This window comes from Cuculus canorus, chromosome 18, assembly GCF_017976375.1.
Source record: "Cuculus canorus isolate bCucCan1 chromosome 18, bCucCan1.pri, whole genome shotgun sequence".
Taxonomy (NCBI): Eukaryota; Metazoa; Chordata; class Aves; order Cuculiformes; family Cuculidae; genus Cuculus; species Cuculus canorus.
The window spans coordinates 9,404,255-9,421,975 of record NC_071418.1 but is presented as its reverse complement, the minus strand read 5'-3'; the positions used below and the strand labels follow the sequence as shown (position 1 = coordinate 9,421,975).

At 62.3% G+C, this 17,721-nt stretch overlaps 2 protein-coding genes across 2 annotated transcripts; both read right to left on the bottom strand.

Annotated features, from left to right (window-relative positions):
* Positions 1-3,223: 3,223 nt before the first annotated feature.
* Positions 3,224-10,507, bottom strand: LOC128854029 (putative mediator of RNA polymerase II transcription subunit 26). The gene is made up of 12 exons (XM_054083668.1): positions 10,387-10,507; positions 8,884-9,029; positions 7,830-7,915; positions 7,580-7,688; positions 7,238-7,408; positions 6,842-6,967; positions 6,530-6,619; positions 6,265-6,380; positions 5,237-5,302; positions 4,835-4,964; positions 4,567-4,660; positions 3,224-3,480 (listed from the first exon to the last, which is right to left on the bottom strand). The coding sequence occupies exons 1-12, from the start codon at positions 10,505-10,507 to the stop codon at positions 3,224-3,226; spliced, it is 1,512 nt and encodes a 503-aa protein (XP_053939643.1).
* A 755-nt stretch (positions 10,508-11,262) lies between these two features.
* LOC128854028 (golgin subfamily A member 3-like) lies at positions 11,263-17,721 on the bottom strand. The gene is made up of 12 exons (XM_054083667.1): positions 17,532-17,721; positions 16,028-16,173; positions 14,974-15,059; positions 14,724-14,832; positions 14,386-14,556; positions 13,989-14,114; positions 13,675-13,764; positions 13,374-13,489; positions 12,346-12,411; positions 11,944-12,073; positions 11,676-11,769; positions 11,263-11,440 (listed from the first exon to the last, which is right to left on the bottom strand). The coding sequence occupies exons 1-12, from the start codon at positions 17,689-17,691 to the stop codon at positions 11,310-11,312; spliced, it is 1,425 nt and encodes a 474-aa protein (XP_053939642.1). The 5' UTR covers positions 17,692-17,721; the 3' UTR covers positions 11,263-11,309.

Sequence of the window (17,721 nt, the reverse complement as noted above, 5' to 3'; positions counted from 1 at the left end):
GGAGCCCCACAGGCACTGTGGGACACACAGACACTGAGGGACTCAAGGACACAGAGTGCCCCACGGACACCAAACGCCCCACGGACACTGAGGGACCCACAGCGAGGCAGTGACTCAGAGAGCGAGTGCCCCACGCACACCCGGAGCCACACAGACACCGAGTGACCCCCAGGCACCCTGTGATCCCTGAGACTGAGTGGCCCCAGGCAGTGTCACAATGGGGGGAGGAACGGGGCTCATTGTCACCTCACCCGTTGCCAGGTGACACCGCCCCGAGCCCCCCGAGCCCCCCCAACCCAGGCCCCAGGAGCCTGTGGGCGCCACTCCCGGTCCCTGAGGGGCTTGGCATGAATTTCTCCCCCGCAGTGGCAGATGCCCAGGTCCTGCCGCCTTCTCCCCTGCCCTCCCTGCCAGGCAGCGGGGCCGCGCTGCTCTCTGGCAGCAGCTTCCCGCAGCCCGTGCCCAGGGAGACACAGCTCCCTGCCCAGGAGGGCTGAGCCGGCTGCGACAGAGGGGCTGCGGCTGCGACAGAGGGGCTGCTCTGCTTGGGAAGGCTCCGGGAGACGAGAGCCAGCCAGGAAGCACCTCCAGAGATTTTGGTTGTGGTGGAGGGATTTTACCCTCTCCCTCAGGCTTTGCCCACGTTGGGAGCTGCCTGACTGAACCTACATCAGCCCAGGTCTAAACATGAGGCTGTGTTTGCAGCATTGAAATCCGTAACCTCCAGGTAGCTCTCTGTGGTGTGTAACCCCCGGCTTTGAAATGTCCTCCTGATCCTACCCTCCAGCACACTGACACTTCCTCCCAGCTTAGTGTCGTCCGCAAACTTGCTAAGGCTGCACTCAATGCCTTCATCCAGGTCATTGATAAAGACATCGAACAAGACTGGACCCAGCACCGAGCCCTGGGGGACACCACTTGTGACCGGCCTCCAGCCGGAGTTAACTCCTTTTACCACAACTCTCTGGGCCCGGCCAGCCAACCAGTTTCCCACCCAGGAGAGGGTGCTCCTGTCCTGGCCAGAGGCAGACAGGCTCCTGAGCAGAATGCTTTGGGAAACTGTCTCAAAGGCTTTACTGAAGTCCAAGAAGACCAACAGCCTTTCCCTCACGCAGGAAGCGAGTCACCCAGTCCTAGCAGGCCATCAGGTTACTTTGGCAGGACCTACCTTTCATGAAGCCGTGTTGACTGGGCCTGACCACCCGGTTCTCTTGCATGTGCTGCGTGATGGCACTCGAGATCACCTGCTCCACGACCTTCCCCAGCACTGAGGTCAGAGTGACAGGCTTGGAGTTTCCTGGATCCTCCCTCTGACCCTTCTTGTACATGGGTGTAACATCAGCCAGCCTCCAGTCAAGCGGAACCTCCCCAGCCAGGCAGGATGGGGGAGTTGGGCATGGACCGCCCACTCAGGAAGGGGAAGGGCATTCAGCCATCTCCAGAGAGCTGGAAGTGGCCTCCCCATCCCAGGCCCTGGGTCTCCTGGAGGACCTGTGGCGCCCGGTTTCTGCTGGAGAGACAGCCCAGCCAGGCACACGCAGCCCCGAGATTCCTGCAGGGCAGGAGGAGGTGCTTTGGGCCAGGGCCGGAGCAGCGACGCACAGAGGGGCTGACAGAGAGGGGCGGCGTGGCTGGGGCTGGGAAAGTTGGGGTAGCCCTGGCTGCCCCACGAGATGGTGGAGTTGAGACTCCTGCGTGGGACAAGCAGGGCCATGAGCAGGGTTTCAGCCTTGGATTTGAGGAGAGCTCGTGGGAGCCTCTTCAGCGAATGACTTGGAGGAATCTCCTGGGTTGGGGCTCTAGAAGGTAGGGGTGTCCGAGAGAGCTGGTGTCAAGCCCTGCAGGCAGGAGACCTGCGTGGTGGAGCAGGGAGAAGGTTATCGGGAGCGGCCCCCATGGCCTGACCAAAGGGAAGTCACGCTTGACCCATCTGACAGCTTTCTGTGATGGCATGGCTGGCTGGGGGCAGGGAGACGGGGGAGCTTGGGGTTCCGCTTTCAAATCAGTCTTGCTTAAAAGAAGAAACAACAACAACAAAAGCCGGTTGCAGGTTTTTACTAACGTGAAATAAATATAAGGAAAAAAAATCAAATCATATTTTGGGCAGCCGTAGTCTGAGTTTGTCCGGCTTGTCTGCCAGCGAGCTTGGTCGATTCTCCTGGGCCGGGACGAACAGTAGCTTGGGGAGGTGTCCATCGGAGCCGGTTCTCGAGGCAGCACAGCCTGGGGGCGAGGGGCAAGGTTGAGCCCCCTGCACCCCCCCCGGGCAGCTCTGCCAGCCCAGGATGGGGCAGGCAGCAGGGTTCCTGCCCGGTAGCAAACACCGAGACGAGGGGTGCAGCCCCCACCCTGAAGGAGGTGTGCTCTTGTCCAGGAGCACCCAACCCCGTGGATGCCCCGCCCACCTCCCGGTCCCCTTCACACCCTCGGCTGCCCCCACAAGCCTTGCCCTGCAGAGGGTTCAGCTGCTGGGAGGCGCTAGGCTTGATGGGTTTGCCCTCCATCTCCTCCTCCTGGGGCGCCTGGAACGAGGCAGACAGCATCTGGTGCAGCTCTTGCCCATCCTTGCTGTCCTCCAGCTTCTCCTTAGGGCCCACGGCCTTGTTCAGCAGCTGCAGGTCGGTGGCCGTGCCCCGGCAGCATCGATGGTGCAGGCAGCAGGACCCCCAGCGGTCCCGGAGACACGCAGTGTCGATGCTTCGGGCAGCAGGTGGTTGTCCCCACTGAGCGCTGTGTCCGAGGGCCGTGTGAGGACGAGTCCAAACGGAGCGTCCCCTGTCCCTCCCGGGTTGTCCTGTCGCCATCCTGTCCACGTGGGCTGAGCTCGTCCGTGCTGTCCGCTCCATGTCTGCCAGCACCGTGATGGGCGAGGGGCGCGTGCAGGAGGGATCCGCCCCCCCCCCCCCGGGGAGGGTGGAGAGGGGAGAGGAAAGGAAGAGAGAGGGGGGGAGAGATGAGAGAGGTGGGATGGAGTGGAGGATGGAGCTCTGCGCTGGGCACTGCAGGCAAAGGCAACGCAGCTTCCTGGGACAGAGGGCCCTGGGAAGGCCTCCCACCCGCAGCCACAGAGACGGGGCTCAACTGGAAGCACAGCTCGATTCCTCGGCACCTGCGACAGGATCCCAAACCCATTGCACCCTTAGGATTTGGTGAGAGGAACACAGCTATGCTGGGCCAGAGGACTCAGGACAAGGGAGCAGGCAGACAGCAGCCCAGAGCTGTGTCAGCGTGGGGCAGAGCTGGGCCCCGGAATCAGCACCTCACTCCAAGCCAACCCGGGGGACATGTTCAGCCCACAGTCCCCTCCCACAGGCACACGGGACCGGTGAGGGGACAGCAGAGAAGAGCAGCACGGGCTGCCGAGGGGCCCCACATATTGGCTATAGACATTCAGGCAGGCCCTCTGCATGGCATCGACGGTAAAACACAGGAACTCGTGTGCGTCCTTCTGGCGGCCAAAGCAGATGTGCTTGGCGATCTCTGCAGGAGAGGGAGGAATCAGTCCCAGCACGCGCTCCAACACATGCAGGCCTTCCCTCCCTCTTTCTCTCCCACCCTGCCTTCCTCCCTCCCTCCCTGCGTCCCTCCCTCTCTCAGGACAGCAAATCTGGGGATTGAGCCCCCTCAAACCAAACCAGATGTCAGGCTTAGGCTGGACACGGGGGAAGCCCCACGCAGCCCCTGGCAGGCTGCAAGTGTCACCTCTGAAGAGCAGTCTGGTGAGACCTGTCCTGATCTCAAAGGTTCTCAAAAGTTGGGGTAGCCCTGGCTGCCCCACGAGATGGTGGAGTTGAGACTCCTGCGTGGGACAAGCAGGGCCATGAGCAGGGTTTCAGCCTTGGATTTGAGGAGAGCTCGTGGGAGCCTCTTCAGCGAATGACTTGGAGGAATCTCCTGGGTTGGGGCTCTAGAAGGTAGGGGTGTCCGAGAGAGCTGGTGTCAAGCCCGGCAGGCAGGAGACCTGCGTGGTGGAGCAGGGAGAAGGTAATCGGGAGTGGCCCCCATGGCCTGACCAAAGGGAAGCCACGCTTGACCCATCTGACAGCTTTCTGTGATGGCATGGCTGGCTGGGGGCAGGGAGACGGGGGAGCTTGGGGTTCCGCTTTCAAATCAGTCTTGCTTAAAAGAAGAAACAACAACAACAAAAGCCGGTTGCAGGTTTTTACTAACGTGAAATAAATATAAGGAAAAAAAATCAAATCATATTTTGGGCAGCCGTAGTCTGAGTTTGTCCGGCTTGTCTGCCAGCGAGCTTGGTCGATTCTCCTGGGCCGGGACGAACAGTAGCTTGGGGAGGTGTCCATCGGAGCCGGTTCTCGAGGCAGCACAGCCTGGGGGCGAGGGGCAGGGTTGAGCCCCCTGCACCCCCCTGGGCAGCTCTGCCAGCCCAGGATGGGGCAGGCAGCAGGGTTCCTGCCCGGTAGCAAACACCGAGACGAGGGGTGCAGCCCCCACCCTGAAGGAGGTGTGCTCTTGTCCAGGAGCACCCAACCCCGTGGATGCCCCGCCCACCTCCCGGTCCCCTTCACACCCTCGGCTCCCCCCACAAGCCTGCCCTGCCCGTACCATCTTCCTTGACGTCAACTACAGTCTGCCGCCTCTTCCGGCAGCCGCGGTAAACTCGGCCATCCCGGCCCAAGAGAATTGTCTCCTCGTCATCCTGGGAAGCAGAGAACGGGCTGGCTGAACCACAGGGCCGAATCCTGCGTCCCTAAGCAAACTTCCCACCCCCAGCACTCCCTGGGGAAACTGAGGCACGGACCCCTCCGCATGCTCAGCATCACTCTCCCAGCCTCGCTCTTCCCCACCGTATCCCTGCTTTGGTCATCCCTACCTTTCTTGGCCGCGGCGTGATGGGTGGCTTGGGCTGGCGGATCATGTAGAGCTGCAGCGGGGTGGTGATGGTGTGCTGACCCCCACAGCTCCGTGGCACGGTGGGGAACCTGACCCTGGCCGCCTGCTCCCTGTGGGATGGAGCACGAGGGTGTTCAGCGCCTGGCACCGTGACACCCCAGGTGCCACCCTACAGCCAGAAGCACCCTTGGGCTCGTACCCTTGACAGCCTCCCTTGCCCCTGGGGAGGTGTCCCTGTCCCCCTGCTGTCAGACAGGGTTGTGCGAGGGGCTTGGCAGGGTCGGATCCCCCATCAGACCCCCAAGCCCCCGTGTCCCACCCAGCTGGGCATCACCAGCACCCATCTCTCCCGACTCCCCCCATGGTGCCCAGTGCTACGTACGGGCCAGGCCCCCGCGGGCCCATGGGCCGGTCACAAGACAGACAGGAGCGCCGGTTCAGCGATTGCCTGCAGAGGGGAGAGAAAGCCTGGGTGAGCTCCTTGGTCGGATGTGGCTTGCAGGTAGCAGAGAGGGGCTGGGCACTTCCCTGCCCTCAGCGGGGAACCTTTGGGCTGTGAGCCTGGATTATCGCCACCACCCTAGCAAGGTCCCAACCCGCTGGCTGCTTCCAGCATCAAGGGCGTACGAGGAGGGAGAGCAGTTGTTTATGGGCTCCAGCGGGGCAAAAAGGTCCCCCTCGTATCTGGCACCTGAGAATCCACAGAGGGGAGCACCCAAACCCCACTAGCGGCACGGGAACTGCTCCCACACGCTTCCACAACATTTCAGTCCCATGGGAACTGGGGTGCTGGCAAGGACAAAAGGAGGGCTTTCTGGTACCTCTTGCTGGGGTGGGATGCTCCCAGCCTGGGAGCAAATGCTGGACGTGGGGGATGGAGTATCCCGTGGGGTTTGCCCTGAGTTTTGTCTCAGCTGCTCCCAGGACCAGGACACCTTGGCCCCACCAGCAGCTCCAAAACCTGGCAGCTGCCACTGGCTGGGTGAGGTGGGCAAGGACATGTAGTGAAGGGGGCAGGAGCCCACGCCTGCCATCCGAACCTGCCCTCACGTGGCTTTCACCACTTCCCTAGCTCTAACTACACCCCGGTGCCTTGCCAGGAGGGCAGGTCACAACCCAGGTCCGTGGACACTGTGTTTCCTAGCGCTGCCCCAGTGCACGAGCCACTGTCCCCTGCCCTCACGCCAGAAAGCCTTTGCACCCACCCCGCAGTGCGGGCTGGAGAGGGCTCCAGACCATGGGAGGCCCCTCCTTGGGCCTGCTCTAGTGTTGGGAAGCTGCTGCTGGCTCCTGGTGGGAGAAGGCGGCACAGCTGCTTCCCGACACTTTGCTGGCTAGATTGCTCCCGTGCCAGGGTACCATGTGGGCGAGCGCTGTCCCCGAAGCCACCACTGTCCCCATCATACTCACTTAGTCACAGCTGCCTCAGCAGCGTCTCTCGGCGATGACTCCTTCTGCAGTTGTTCCACGATCTTCTTCCAGCTCTTCAATTGCTGCAGGAGAGGCTCCAGCTCCTGGCGGTCCAGCTGTGGACAAGGGCACCCCCTCAGCCAGCCGCCCCAGGATGGGATGCGGTGGTCCCTTACGGGGGGAGCTGCGAGAGGGGTCCCTCGGAGGGAGGCTGCCAAGCCCCAAAGATGCCAGTTCTGTGTGGAGGCGACCAGAGAGCCCTCACCTTGGAGTTCACCTCTTCCCGGACCTGCTTCAAGCGCTGCTCCTTCTCTTCTTTGTCCTTCTCCAGGCTCTTCAGGGCCTGGAACAGAGCCTTCCAAAAAAAAGCAGCCCATGATGCCACGGTGGGTCTTGAGCCATTTCCCAGCCACTCGAGTACCCTTTGCCTCGCCACCCTCCTCCAAAGCCTCCCGGAAAGGCATTTTGGAGCTGGGTAGGGCTACGAGCGCATTGGCAGGGGGACAAGTTACTTGTGGTGCCCAGCCGGGATCTGCCTATAGGATGCTCTGACCCCGCAGGGCTTCCAGCCACCTACGTTGATATTGTTCTGATTCTCCTGACAGCTGTCCCGGAAGTTGGCCGTGAAGGAGCTGAGTTTCTGGTGGTCCCCTCGCAGCTGCTTGACCGCGGCCTGGAGCTGTGTCAGCGTCTCCTCCTGCTCCTCCAGGGAGGAAGATGACAATGCGGTGCCGTGCTAGGAGGGCTGGCTGCCCCGTGGGGACAGACCCCGCTTACGTGGCCAGTGACCATGGGCTATGGCGCATGCAGGACATTTGCCCCAAGGCTTTCATTGCCGACCACGCTGATGGCTGGAACAAGCCAATCTGGGTGGGCAGCGAGGGGCTCCCCCACATTACAGTGAACCTCGTCCAGCCGAGGGCCTCCGACAGACCCCTGCCAGCCTCTCCCTACCTGGCTCTGCTTCTCCTACCTTGTCCGCTGGGTGGTGGGCCACGGAGTCCACCTGCTCCTGGATCTTCCTGAAGTCCTCCAGCAACTTTTTGAGCTGCGCCTGGGTATCCCTTTGGCTGGAAGAGTGCACTGTGTGTGCTTTGGCCTGCTCCTGCTTCATAGTCTCCAGAGCTGCCCTAAGGTCGTTCAGCTGCGAGAGCGGGAGAAGGAACGGACTCTGAGATGGGATGGATGCACTCAACAAGTCCAGAGGCCATGGAGGCTCAACGGCCTCATCCAGCCCAGGGACATGTCTGGGAACCCCACCAGGGCCACCCCACCGAGCCAGCCGGCAGTGGGAGTGCTCGCCCCCAGACCTCACCTGTGCCTCCTGGTCAGCCGTCTGGGCCACCAACTCCTCGAGTGTGGCATTGTCCATCCTCTGCTGCTCTTGCAGCTCATTCAGTACCTGCTTCATCTGCAGAGTGGACCTGGCCAGCGAGACAGGGGCACGGGCAGGCTTAGCCTCCATGGGGCTGCCGGGCCAGCGTGCCCCAAAAGCGGGATGTTCCCTGGCCTCCGGGTCTCCCCCATAGCCCCGTGGGTTAGGAAACACTCTGCCGTCTTCCTACCCGTGTTGTTCCTCCTGGATCTTCCGTACTTCCTCTACCATGCGGGCTTGTGTGGCCTTCATTTCCCTGATTTCCTCGAGGAGAGCCTGGGAGAGAGCGATGGCCCCAGAGAGGGGTGGTGGGGGTGAGCCCCAGGGGAGGGTCCCTGGGGACCAGGCCCTTCACCCCCGCTGTGGCCGGCACAGAGCCCGGGGGGCAGCGCAGGGTCCAGGCCAGCCAGGCTGGCAGGGCGGCACGGGCAGCATGAAAACATTGGTCCCATCTTCAAGAGCCCAGAAGGGGCAGCAGCTCCCCAGAGCCCCCCAGCCCTGCTCTGGGAGGGGCCAATGCACAAGCAGAGCCCTCAGGGATGGATCCAGCCCTGCCTGCCCGCACCAGGCTCCCTGCAAGACCTGTGTCAAGGTTTCCCGGCTGCTGTTCTTGAGGCTGTGAGACCTTGGCTGGGTCCCTGGCCCTCTGGCCTGGGCCCCGGGGCAGCCAGGCTGCATGGCTGGGGTGGTGCTCTGGGTGCCAGGGGGTGCCAGGGGGCTGTGTCCCCAAGGTGTGAATTCCCTAAATGTCCCAGCCCCAGCAGGATCTGGCCCTGCAGCGCTGAAGGTGGCTCTGTCCTAACAGCCAGGGCTTTGCAGCGGGAGGTGAGGCTCAGGAGGTGCTGCTGCAGCCTCTCAGCTGCCCGAGGAGCACACGTGCTACCCAAGCCATAGGTCAGGAGCAGGGACCGAAGGGATGGAGGGGATGATGGGGCCGGAACGCCAGGGGTCCTGGACCTCCAGCCAGATGAACCAAGGACACCAGAAGCAGGATGCAAAGCAGCTCTGATGAAACCCATCCCGCTCCCGACCTGTGACCTCCCTGGGGATGAGCAGGACCTGAGTCCCTCTCCAAGCGCAGTGACTGCCCCATCGCCCCCAGCCAGCCCAGCAGGGAGGGTCTGGAGCCGCATGGCTCTCCTCTTCCCTGCCCTGTTTTCCTCACACCGTGTGCTCCACATGGTGTCCAAATACCCTTCACCGCCTCCCTTTCTACCCTGTGCCCCTGCTCGCCCGGGCTGTACCTCTGGGGACTGGTCTCTCAGGCGCTGGAGAATGGCTTGCAGCAGGTTGTACAGTGCTTTCAAGTCAATGGTGTTGAACTCGGGATTGAGGAAGGTGGAGTCCAGACGCTCGGACAGGCCGTTTGAGGCCATGGCTGCTGCTCTGCCTGGAAACACAGAGATTCCCTCGGGGGGACCGGGGACGGCGGGACCGCAGCCTCTGTGTCTGGAGGAGACCCGGGAGGGTGGGAGGGTGCCAGCAGGCAGCCTTCCTCCTCCTCGTGCTCCTCTCCTCAGACAGCGAGTGAGCCCCGGGCAAGGAGTGACCCACAGGCACTGGGGCCACACACACACTGGGAGCCCCACAGGCACTGTGGGACACACAGACACTGAGGGACTCAAGGACACAGAGTGCCCCACGGACACCAAACGCCCCACGGACACTGAGGGACCCACAGCGAGGCAGTGACTCAGAGAGCGAGTGCCCCACGCACACCCGGAGCCACACAGACACCGAGTGACCCCCAGGCACCCTGTGATCCCTGAGACTGAGTGGCCCCAGGCAGTGTCACAATGGGGGGAGGAACGGGGCTCATTGTCACCTCACCCGTTGCCAGGTGACACCGCCCCGAGCCCCCCGAGCCCCCCCAACCCAGGCCCCAGGAGCCTGTGGGCGCCACTCCCGGTCCCTGAGGGGCTTGGCATGAATTTCTCCCCTGCGCTGGCAGATGCCCAGGTCCTGCCGCCTTCTCCCCTGCCCTCCCTGCCAGGCAGCGGGGCCGCGCTGCTCTCTGGCAGCAGCTTCCCGCAGCCCGTGCCCAGGGAGACACAGCTCCATGCCCAGGAGGGCTGAGCCGGCTGCGACAGAGGGGCTGCGGCTGCGACAGAGGGGCTGCTCTGCTTGGGAAGGCTCCGGGAGACGAGAGCCAGCCAGGAAGCACCTCCAGAGATTTTGGTTGTGGTGGAGGGATTTTACCCTCTCCCTCAGGCTTTGCCCACGTTGGGAGCTGCCTGACTGAACCTACATCAGCCCAGGTCTAAACATGAGGCTGTGTTTGCAGCATTGAAATCCGTAACCTCCAGGTAGCTCTCTGTGGTGTGTAACCCCCGGCTTTGAAATGTCCTCCTGATCCTACCCTCCAGCACACTGACACTTCCTCCCAGCTTAGTGTCGTCCGCAAACTTGCTAAGGCTGCACTCAATGCCTTCATCCAGGTCATTGATAAAGACATCGAACAAGACTGGACCCAGCACCGAGCCCTGGGGGACACCACTTGTGACCGGCCTCCAGCCGGAGTTAACTCCTTTTACCACAACTCTCTGGGCCCGGCCAGCCAACCAGTTTCCCACCCAGGAGAGGGTGCTCCTGTCCTGGCCAGAGGCAGACAGGCTCCTGAGCAGAATGCTTTGGGAAACTGTCTCAAAGGCTTTACTGAAGTCCAAGAAGACCAACAGCCTTTCCCTCACGCAGGAAGCGAGTCACCCAGTCCTAGCAGGCCATCAGGTTACTTTGGCAGGACCTACCTTTCATGAAGCCGTGTTGACTGGGCCTGACCACCCGGTTCTCTTGCATGTGCTGCGTGATGGCACTCGAGATCACCTGCTCCACGACCTTCCCCAGCACTGAGGTCAGAGTGACAGGCATGGAGTTTCCTGGATCCTCCCTCTGACCCTTCTTGTACATGGGTGTAACATCAGCCAGCCTCCAGTCAAGCGGAACCTCCCCAGCCAGGCAGGATGGGGGAGTTGGGCATGGACCGCCCACTCAGGAAGGGGAAGGGCATTCAGCCATCTCCAGAGAGCTGGAAGTGGCCTCCCCATCCCAGGCCCTGGGTCTCCTGGAGGACTGTGGCGCCCGGTTTCTGCTGGAGAGACAGCCCAGCCAGGCACACGCAGCCCCGAGATTCCTGCAGGGCAGGAGGAGGTGCTTTGGGCCAGGGCCGGAGCAGCGACGCACAGAGGGGCTGACAGAGAGGGGCGGCGTGGCTGGGGCTGGGAAAGTTGGGGTAGCCCTGGCTGCCCCACGAGATGGTGGAGTTGAGACTCCTGCGTGGGACAAGCAGGGCCATGAGCAGGGTTTCAGCCTTGGATTTGAGGAGAGCTCGTGGGAGCCTCTTCAGCGAATGACTTGGAGGAATCTCCTGGGTTGGGGCTCTAGAAGGTAGGGGTGTCCGAGAGAGCTGGTGTCAAGCCCGGCAGGCAGGAGACCTGCGTGGTGGAGCAGGGAGAAGGTAATCGGGAGTGGCCCCCATGGCCTGACCAAAGGGAAGCCACGCTTGACCCATCTGACAGCTTTCTGTGATGGCATGGCTGGCTGGGGGCAGGGAGACGGGGGAGGTTGGGGTTCCGCTTTCAAATCAGTCTTGCTTAAAAGAAGAAACAACAACAACAAAAGCCGGTTGCAGGTTTTTACTAACGTGAAATAAATATAAGGAAAAAAAATCAAATCATATTTTGGGCAGCCGTAGTCTGAGTTTGTCCGGCTTGTCTGCCAGCGAGCTTGGTCGATTCTCCTGGGCCGGGACGAACAGTAGCTTGGGGAGGTGTCCATCGGAGCCGGTTCTCGAGGCAGCAGAGCCTGGGGGCGAGGGGCAGGGTTGAGCCCCCTGCACCCCCCTGGGCAGCTCTGCCAGCCCAGGATGGGGCAGGCAGCAGGGTTCCTGCCCGGTAGCAAACACCGAGACGAGGGGTGCAGCCCCCACCCTGAAGGAGGTGTGCTCTTGTCCAGGAGCACCCAACCCCGTGGATGCCCCGCCCACCTCCCGGTCCCCGTCACACCCTCGGCTCCCCCCACAAGCCTGCCCTGCCCGTACCATCTTCCTTGACGTCAACTACAGTCTGCCGCCTCTTCCGGCAGCCGCGGTAAACTCGGCCATCCCGGCCCAAGAGAATTGTCTCCTCGTCATCCTGGGAAGCAGAGAACGGGCTGGCTGAACCACAGGGCCGAATCCTGCGTCCCTAAGCAAACTTCCCACCCCCAGCACTCCCTGGGGAAACTGAGGCACAGACCACTCCGCATGCTCAGCATCACTCTCCCAGCCTCGCTCTTCCCCACCGTATCCCTGCTTTGGTCATCCCTACCTTTCTTGGCCGCGGCGTGATGGGTGGCTTGGGCTGGCGGATCATGTAGAGCTGCAGCGGGGTGGTGATGGTGTGCTGACCCCCACAGCTCCGTGGCACGGTGGGGAACCTGACCCTGGCCGCCTGCTCCCTGTGGGATGGAGCACGAGGGTGTTCAGCGCCTGGCACCGTGACACCCCAGGTGCCACCCTACAGCCAGAAGCACCCTTGGGCTCGTACCCTTGACAGCCTCCCTTGCCCCTGGGGAGGTGTCCCTGTCCCCCTGCTGTCAGACAGGGTTGTGCGAGGGGCTTGGCAGGGTCGGATCCCCCATCAGACCCCCAAGCCCCCGTGTCCCACCCAGCTGGGCATCACCAGCACCCATCTCTCCCGACTCCCCCCATGGTGCCCAGTGCTACGTACGGGCCAGGCCCCCGCGGGCCCATGGGCCGGTCACAAGACAGACAGGAGCGCCGGTTCAGCGATTGCCTGCAGAGGGGAGAGAAAGCCTGGGTGAGCTCCTTGGTCGGATGTGGCTTGCAGGTAGCAGAGAGGGGCTGGGCACTTCCCTGCCCTCAGCGGGGAACCTTTGGGCTGTGAGCCTGGATTATCGCCACCACCCTAGCAAGGTCCCAACCCGCTGGCTGCTTCCAGCATCAAGGGCGTACGAGGAGGGAGAGCAGTTGTTTATGGGCTCCAGCGGGGCAAAAAGGTCCCCCTCGTATCTGGCACCTGAGAATCCACAGAGGGGAGCACCCAAACCCCACTAGCGGCACGGGAACTGCTCCCACACGCTTCCACAACATTTCAGTCCCATGGGAACTGGGGTGCTGGCAAGGACAAAAGGAGGGCTTTCTGGTACCTCTTGCTGGGGTGGGATGCTCCCAGCCTGGGAGCAAATGCTGGACGTGGGGGATGGAGTATCCCGTGGGGTTTACCCTGAGTTTTGTCTCAGCTGCTCCCAGGACCAGGACACCTTGGCCCCACCAGCAGCTCCAAAACCTGGCAGCTGCCACTGGCTGGGTGAGGTGGGCAAGGACATGTAGTGAAGGGGGCAGGAACCCACGCCTGCCATCCGAACCGGCCCTCACGTGGCTTTCACCACTTCCCTAGCTCTAACTACACCCCGGTGCCTTGCCAGGAGGGCAGGTCACAACCCAGGTCCGTGGACACTGTGTTTCCTAGTGCTGCCCCAGTGCACGAGCCACTGTCCCCTGCCCTCACGCCAGAAAGCCTTTGCACCCACCCCGCAGTGCGGGCTGGAGAGGGCTCCAGACCATGGGAGGCCCCTCCTTGGGCCTGCTCTAGTGTTGGGAAGCTGCTGCTGGCTCCTGGTGGGAGAAGGCGGCACAGCTGCTTCCCGACACTTTGCTGGCTAGATTGCTCCCGTGCCAGGGTACCATGTGGGCGAGCGCTGTCCCCGAAGCCACCACTGTCCCCATCATACTCACTTAGTCACAGCTGCCTCAGCAGCGTCTCTCGGCGATGACTCCTTCTGCAGTTGTTCCACGATCTTCTTCCAGCTCTTCAATTGCTGCAGGAGAGGCTCCAGCTCCTGGCGGTCCAGCTGTGGACAAGGGCACCCCCTCAGCCAGCCGCCCCAGGATGGGATGCGGTGGTCCCTTACGGGGGGAGCTGTGAGAGGGGTCCCTCGGAGGGAGGCTGCCAAGCCCCAAAGATGCCAGTTCTGTGTGGAGGCTGCCAAGCCCCAAAGATGCCAGTTCTGTGTGGAGGCGACCAGAGAGCCCTCACCTTGGAGTTCACCTCTTCCCGGACCTGCTTCAAGCGCTGCTCCTTCTCTTCTTTGTCCTTCTCCAGGCTCTTCAGGGCCTGGAACAGAGCCTTCCAAAAAAGAAAGCAGCCCATGATGCCACGGTGGGTCTTGAGCCATTTCCCAGCCACTCGAGTACCCTTTGCCTCGCCACCCTCCTCCAAAGCCTCCCGGAAAGGCATTTTGGAGCTGGGTAGGGCTACGAGCGCATTGGCAGGGGGACAAGTTACTTGTGGTGCCCAGCCGGGATCTGCCTATAGGATGCTCTGACCCCGCAGGGCTTCCAGCCACCTACGTTGATATTGTTCTGATTCTCCTGACAGCTGTCCCGGAAGTTGGCCGTGAAGGAGCTGAGTTTCTGGTGGTCCCCTCGCAGCTGCTTGACCGCGGCCTGGAGCTGTGTCAGCGTCTCCTCCTGCTCCTCCAGGGAGGAAGATGACAATGCGGTGCCGTGCTAGGAGGGCTGGCTGCCCCGTGGGGACAGACCCCGCTTACGTGGCCAGTGACCATGGGCTATGGCGCATGCAGGACATTTGCCCCAAGGCTTTCATTGCCGACCATACTGATGACTTGAAAAAGCCAATCTGGGCGGGCAGCGAGGGACTCTCCCACATTACAGTGAACCTCATCCAGCCGGGGGGCCTCTAACAGACCTCTGCCAGCCTCTCCCTACCTGACTCTGCTTCTCCTACCTTGTCCGCTGCGTGGTGGGCCACGGAGTCCACCTGCTCCTGGATCTTCCTGAAGTCCTCCAGCAACTTTTTGAGCTGCGCCTGGGTATCCCTTTGGCTGGAAGGGTGCACTGCCTGTGCTTTTGCCTCCTCCTGCTTCATGTCTTCCACAATTGGCATAAGGTCATTCAGCTGCAAGACCGGGAGAAGGAACAGGCTCTGAGATGAGATGGACTCAACAAGTCCAGAGTCTGTGGAGGCTCAATGGCCCCATCCAGCCCAGGGACGTGGCTGGGAACCCCACCAGGGCCACCCCACCGAGCCAGCCGGCAGTGGGAGTGCTCACCCCCAGACCTCACCTGTGCCTCCTGGTCAGCCGTCTGGGCCATCAGCTCCTCGAGTGTGGCATTGTCCATCCTCTGCTGCTCTTGCAGCTCATTCAGTACCTGCCTCGTCTGCAGAGTGGACCTGGCCAGCGAGACAGGGGCACGGGCAGGCTTAGCCTCCATGGGGCTGCCAGGCCAGGGTGCCCCAAAAGCGGGATGTTCCCTGGCCTCCGGGTCTCCCCCATAGCCCCGTGGGTTAGGAAACACTCTGCCGTCTTCCTACCCGTGTTGCTCCTCCTGGATCTTCCGTACTTCCTCTACCATGCGGGCTTGTGTGGCCTTCATTTCCCTGATTTCCTCGAGGAGAGCCTGGGAGAGAGCGATGGCCCCAGAGAGGGGTGGTGGGGGTGAGCCCCAGGGGAGGGTCCCTGGGGACCAGGCCCTTCACCCCCGCTGTGGCCGGCACAGAGCCCGGGGGGCAGCGCAGGGTCCAGGCCAGCCAGGCTGGCAGGGCGGCACGGGCAGCATGAAAACATTGGTCCCATCTTCAAGAGCCCAGAAGGGGCAGCAGCTCCCCAGAGCCCCCCAGCCCTGCTCTGGGAGGGGCCAATGCACAAGCAGAGCCCTCAGGGATGGATCCAGCCCTGCCTGCCCGCACCAGGCTCCCTGCAAGACCTGTGTCAAGGTTTCCCGGCTGCTGTTCTTGAGGCTGTGAGACCTTGGCTGGGTCCCTGGCCCTCTGGCCTGGGCCCCGGGGCAGCCAGGCTGCATGGCTGGGGTGGTGCTCTGGGTGCCAGGGGGTGCCAGGGGGCTGTGTCCCCAAGGTGTGAATTCCCTAAATGTCCCAGCCCCAGCAGGATCTGGCCCTGCAGCGCTGAAGGTGGCTCTGTCCTAACAGCCAGGGCTTTGCAGCGGGAGGTGAGGCTCAGGAGGTGCTGCTGCAGCCTCTCAGCTGCCCGAGGAGCACACGTGCTACCCAAGCCATAGGTCAGGAGCAGGGACCGAAGGGATGGAGGGGATGATGGGGCCGGAACGCCAGGGGTCCTGGACCTCCAGCCAGATGAACCAAGGACACCAGAAGCAGGATGCAAAGCAGCTCTGATGAAACCCATCCCGCTCCCGACCTGTGACCTCCCTGGGGATGAGCAGGACCTGAGTCCCTCTCCAAGCGCAGTGACTGCCCCATCGCCCCCAGCCAGCCCAGCAGGGAGGGTCTGGAGCCGCATGGCTCTCCTCTTCCCTGCCCTGTTTTCCTCACACCGTGTGCTCCACATGGTGTCCAAATACCCTTCACCGCCTCCCTTTCTACCCTGTGCCCCTGCTCGTCCGGGCTGTACCTCTGGGGACTGGTCTCTCAGGCGCTGGAGAATGGCTTGCAGCAGGTTGTACAGTGCTTTCAAGTCAATGGTGTTGAAGTCGGGACTGAGGAAGGTGGAGTCCAGACGCTCGGACAGGCCGTTTGAGGCCATGGCTGCTGCTCTGCCTGGAAACACAGAGATTCCCTCGGGGGGACCGGGGACGGCGGGACCGCAGCCTCTGTGTCTGGAGGAGACCCGGGAGGGTGGGAGGGTGGGCAGCAGGCAGCCTTCCTCCTCCTCGTGCTCCTCTCCTCAGACAGCGAGTGAGCCCCGGGCAAGGAGTGACCCACAGGCACTGGGGCCACACACACACTGGGAGCCCCACAGGCACTGTGGGACACACAGACACTGAGGGACTCAAGGACACAGAGTGCCCCACGGACACCAAACGCCCCACGGACACTGAGGGACCCACAGCGAGGCAGTGACTCAGAGAGCGAGTGCCCCACGCACACCCGGAGCCACACAGACACCGAGTGACCCCCAGGCACCCTGTGATCCCTGAGACTGAGTGGCCCCAGGCAGTGTCACAATGGGGGGAGGAACGGGGCTCATTGTCACCTCACCCGTTGCCAGGTGACACCGCCCCGAGCCCCCCGAGCCCCCCCAACCCTGGCCCCAGGAGCCTGTGGGCGCCACTCCCGGTCCCTGAGGGGCTTGGCATGAATTTCTCCCCTGCGCTGGCAGATGCCCAGGTCCTGCCGCCTTCTCCCCTGCCCTCCCTGCCAGGCAGCGGGGCCGCGCTGCTCTCTGGCAGCAGCTTCCCGCAGCCCGTGCCCAGGGAGACACAGCTCCATGCCCAGGAGGGCTGAGCCGGCTGCGACAGAGGGGCTGCGGCTGCGACAGAGGGGCTGCTCTGCTTGGGAAGGCTCCGGGAGACGAGAGCCAGCCAGGAAGCACCTCCAGAGATTTTGGTTGTGGTGGAGGGATTTTACCCTCTCCCTCAGGCTTTGCCCACGTTGGGAGCTGCCTGACTGAACCTACATCAGCCCAGGTCTAAACATGAGGCTGTGTTTGCAGCATTGAAATCCGTAACCTCCAGGTAGCTCTCTGTGGTGTGTAACCCCCGGCTTTGAAATGTCCTCCTGATCCTACCCTCCAGCACACTGACACTTCCTCCCAGCTTAGTGTCGTCCGCAAACTTGCTAAGGCTGCACTCAATGCCTTCATCCAGGTCATTGATAAAGACATCGAACAAGACTGGACCCAGCACCGAGCCCTGGGGGACACCACTTGTGACCGGCCTCCAGCCGGAGTTAACTCCTTTTACCACAACTCTCTGGGCCCGGCCAGCCAACCAGTTTCCCACCCAGGAGAGGGTGCTCCTGTCCTGGCCAGAGGCAGACAGGCTGCTGAGCAGAATGCTTTGAGAAACTGTCTCAAAGGCTTTACTGAAGTCCAAGAAGACCAACAGCCTTTCCCTCACGCAGGAAGCGAATCACCCAGTCCTAGCAGGCCATCAGGTTACTTTGGCAGGACCTACCTTTCATGAAGCCGTGTTGACTGGGCCTGACCACCCGGTTCTCTTGCATGTGCTGCGTGATGGCACTCGAGATCACCTGCTCCACGACCTTCCCCAGCACTGAGGTCAGAGTGACAGGCTTGGAGTTTCCTGGATCCTCCCTCTGACCCTTCTTGTACATGGGTGTAACATCAGCCAGCCTCCAGTCAAG